Source organism: Rhizophagus irregularis, chromosome 26 (assembly GCF_026210795.1).
Source record: "Rhizophagus irregularis chromosome 26, complete sequence".
Classification (NCBI taxonomy): Eukaryota; Fungi; Glomeromycota; class Glomeromycetes; order Glomerales; family Glomeraceae; genus Rhizophagus; species Rhizophagus irregularis.
In genome coordinates, this window is record NC_089454.1 from 1,334,751 (window position 1) to 1,339,458 (window position 4,708).

The following is a 4,708-nucleotide window of genomic DNA, read 5'->3' on the forward strand; positions in this document are numbered from 1 at the left end:
ACAATATTAACAATACTTTGGCACTTTAGTTTATATATTTAATATAGTAAGACGTACTCATCTACCATATACAAAAGAAAAGAATAAAAAAAAGGAAAAAATGTACCCCTACCCACATACAAAAAAGAGAAAAGTCTCTTTTAAATAAATAGTGGAACTGTTAAGCAAGGTATGAAAATAGGATATACGCGTATTTTTCATATTTTTCTTTACAATAGTGGTTTGAGTCTTTCTTTGTGGCATAAGTGTGAATATATTTTTCAACTGCCATGTATCTATTGCTTGTTAAATATATTTGCTTTCTTTGTTAGACTGTGGTATTACAATATGAAGTGTGAATATATTTTTCAACTGCCATGTATCTATTGCTTGTTAAATATATTTGCAATTTCTTTTGTAATATTTGCTTTAGCCTGGAGGAAAATGTTATGAAATAGGGCTGGATATTTTATGACATTTTCTGCCTTCCAATTACTTTGTCTGGGGGTAGCCTGACAATTTGTCGTTGTCTGTCAGTTGTAGCAACCAGCATTTTTTTACGATTTTAAGAAATAAAACTTTTTCAAAAATTTAATAAAGAAAGAACTAACTTAAAAATATTATTTTATTATTCTTTACAAAACGCTGGCGCTGGAGTTATTTTTTCTCTCACTTATCAAATCCCAACATGTCCAAAGACTAATCATGTAGTACGCTGTGGTCTGGAACCACCCGAGATTTTTGACTACCTAGGGATGAAGTTGTAGGTACTTGTACCCGATAGGCTAGCCTCCTCTGACTTAGGGTCTCATTAATCGGGAGACGAGGTGGTTCCTAAGTACCTTCCACATCAAGGGCGGACATTTTTTGATACTGTGCGTCAAGATGGTAATCCTATATCTGCGAATTCAAGAAAAAAAACTCTAAATCAAAAGAATTTGAAAGCAACACATATCAAGGTAATCTAAGCATTCTTTTTAAAAAAATTTAATCAAAAATTAATTTGGTTTATATATACAGTGCATACAACTTAGTCCCAGCAATTAAATTTGATGAAATTTAAATCACTACTATTCATTCAAAAAAAAAGATAAACATAAAGTATAAACATACAATGATAAACCAGATTAAGCTTAATAAAACTATGTTTTTAAATTTCCTGTAAAGTATTTTTTAATAAAGTAGTAGCAATTCAAAGTTGAAATATTTTACTATTAAATTAAATATTTGGCCGCTTTATTCTGACCAGAATTACATGTAAGTCTGGCCAAAATTACTTTTGTTTAATTATTAACTATGTAAATTTGGCTAGAATTAAGAATTATAACTTAAATTAAATAAATTTGACCAATAAAATTATAGGATTAGTATTACATAATGTAAAAAATTTGGCCGCTTAAAAATTTTTTTGTTGGGACTAGGTTGTATGCACTGTAGTAAACTCAAGAAAAAGAAGATCTAATCATATATCTTCAGAAGAATATGAGAGTAACGCACATCAAGGTAATTTAAATATTTATTTTTTTTATTTATTAAAGAAAAATAATTAACAAGATCTATTTTCTCTTTAAACAGCAAACTTCAAAAAAGAGGTGAAATAAATACAAAGGTATATTTTTTACTAATTTTTATTTATATTATACACTTCTTTTCTTTTTTTCTAACCTACTAACGTTTGTTTTTACTAATATATTTTACTACTAAACATACTAATAACATTTTCTATTACTAACCATTTTTTACTAACATTTTTTTAATACTATTCTTTTTCTTTTACGAATACATTATTCATACTAATATCTTTATTACTAAAATACTATTTCTTTCTTTTAAATATTAAACAGATAAAAATAAGCGCTATTTGTAGATAACAGATATCTAATTATTTATATAGCTATATAGAATAATATATTTTTTGTAATCTTTTTTATTATTAATTAAAAAACAATAAAACTTTTAGTTTAATTGAAAATAATAAAATTTGTGTAATAAAATTTTACTTTAGCCCGAATTAAAATTAAAAATTAATCTGAAATTATAATTTTGCCCAGATTAAATTATAATATTATATGAAAAAATTATCTATCGTATTGTCAGATAAATGTACGATATGTATCCTATATTTACCCGATATCTATATAACATGTGTCCGATATTATACTGACCAATATCTATATGATATTTATACGACATGTATAAGATATGTGCCTGATATTATACTACCCGATATATGTGTAATATGTGCACGATATCTATAATATATATCACCGAACTTCTGCATAAACATTACAGATATCAGGTACCCGATATGTGTGTAATTGTTGCATATCGTATACATATCATATACATATCCTACATATATCTGGTACCCGATATGCAACTGATAGCCTCGATTTTGACCTGTGTAATCAGCAAAATCGCGTTATTAACGATATTATACCTAGTATAATGGAAAATATTAATAATAATATATTTCCTATTTCTAACGAAATTTTATATGATATAATTCACTCCCTTCATCGTCATCGACATGAAGAGCACCTTAAAAAGAATCGGTCATTGTCAAGAAAAAACTGCAAGAAAAAAGAAAACATTCCAATTCCAGATGCCACGACGTGAGTAAATAAAGTTTGTACAGTGTAAATATTTGCTTAATACTAACTTCTTATCTAATACAGAAAAGATTAAAAAGGGGAAGACTAATAAAACATTTACAGATGGTGAAAAATTCATTAGTCAAGAAATTTAAGGATGAAGACTTACAATTAATAATTGACAATAACGCTTACCATTCACCTAAGGAATCTGAGACTGATTGCGAAAACGTGAGAAGCAATATTATTGTCAAAGATCTTAAGTGGAGATCTGACACAGTGAATATTTCTTCCTGCTTTTATTATTTTTAATTTTACCATTTCTAACTATTTTTAATTTTACTAACTATTTCTACCTATTTTTAATTTATTTACTAACTATTTCTAACTATTTTTAATTTTACTAACTATTTTAATTTTTAAGTTACGATTATTTTTGTGTGAATATATTGACCGATTAAGAACTGAACAACCCAATAATAGAAAATTACGTGAGCGAGTTATGGGCAATTATTTTTGTAATAATGAACTGGCGGCGCCTTTATTGGCGCCGCATTGGACTCATTCTGGATATAAAGGAAAGTTAAAGATCGCTCACCCAGCAGCTGGACCAGCGTCAAGACCAGCAGTATGACTTGATGAAATTTGCGGAAAGTGAAAAGTCCTTTAATGATGGATATGATGCGACGTTGGAGAAGGGGAGGAAGAAATGGAAGAGACTGTTTTATTAACAAGTACTGACCAACCTTCCAACCAATCTTCCAACCAACCTTCTAACCAATCTTCTAACCAATCCTCTAACTAACAACCTTCCGATCAATCCTCCAACCAACAACCTTCTGGCCAACTTTCTGATAATGATTATCTTGAAATGGACGATTGATGGTAGTGATGGTGGTGGTGTTGTGATGGTGGTGATTTCCTATATTTTGTATTCTATTTACCTATTTTTCACTAATAATTTTATGTATATTAATTAGTACATACAGTTAATTTTTTTTTTCTAAAAATACTTCCTTCAAATAATATTATTGTAATATTTCTTTTTTCAATTATTTCTTTAATCATCCAACGATGTTCTTTTTTATAAAAATCTTCGACTTTCTGCCTATTTTTTCTTTATTAAATATCATTCCTTGTATATTCCCTTGTTCATTTTGTACACATTATTTCATCATGTATAGTCAAATGATAAATTTTCAGTGGGTAATTAGGAGAATTATTAAATCTTTTAATACAATTGGTGACAAAATTGTTTATTATTTAGAATAAATCATTTATTAGCTTATGCAATATAAAAATAATGTGGGTACATACATTTTTATTATGATTTCCATCATTGTTCGGTTTACTAGTAACAGTTAAAAATAAGTTTTAGATCAGATAAAATCATAAAGCACATTTATTGAATGAGCATCAATCGGCTACATACAAATCATCTATTACAGCTATTTGCAAAATAACGGACCAGCTAATTCGATTTTCGATTGCGTATAAAATTTTTATATACAGCCATACACAGTCATATACGCATAGTTAACTGCTAGAATTATTGTGATATAACTGCAGATGATTGCATATGAAAAATTCAAAAAATGAGTTTGACGGTCCGGGCAGATATTACCATGCATATGACTGCATATGAAAATCTCATACGCAGTCGAAAAATGAATTACAGCTATTTGCATAAATAACGGACCACCTGATCCGATTTTTTACTGTGTATGAAATTTTCATACACAGCTATACACAGTTATACATGCTAGAATTATTGTGATATAACTGCGGATGACTGCATATGAAAAATTCAAAAAATGAGTTTGACGGTCTGGAAAGATATTACCATGCATATGACTGCGTATAAAAATTTCATACGCAGTCGAAAAATGAATTAGGTGGTCCATTATTTTCACAAATAGCTGTAAGTGGTCCATTATTTCGCAAATAGCTGTAATCTGTATCAATTGGACATATGCCTGATTGGTACCCAATTGACAATAATTCAACCTGCTGATAGCTGATTGATGACTGATGGTCAACAATATCTAATTGGCAACCAATCGGTCAACTTCCAATATAGATGACAGATGGCTGATTGTTTACCGATTGTTAAACTGGCACCAATCAGTCACCAA

General features: G+C 28.8%; 1 protein-coding gene across 1 annotated transcript; it reads left to right on the forward strand.

The window, feature by feature from the left end:
- Positions 1 to 2,427: 2,427 nt before the first annotated feature.
- On the forward strand, positions 2,428 to 3,207 carry OCT59_017466 (uncharacterized protein; the record flags this gene model as incomplete). Its single annotated transcript, XM_066137509.1, has 3 exons — positions 2,428 to 2,594; positions 2,663 to 2,804; positions 2,998 to 3,207. The coding sequence occupies 3 exons, from the start codon at positions 2,428 to 2,430 to the stop codon at positions 3,205 to 3,207; spliced, it is 519 nt and encodes a 172-aa protein (XP_066004087.1).
- Between the last annotated feature and the right edge of the window lie 1,501 nt (positions 3,208 to 4,708).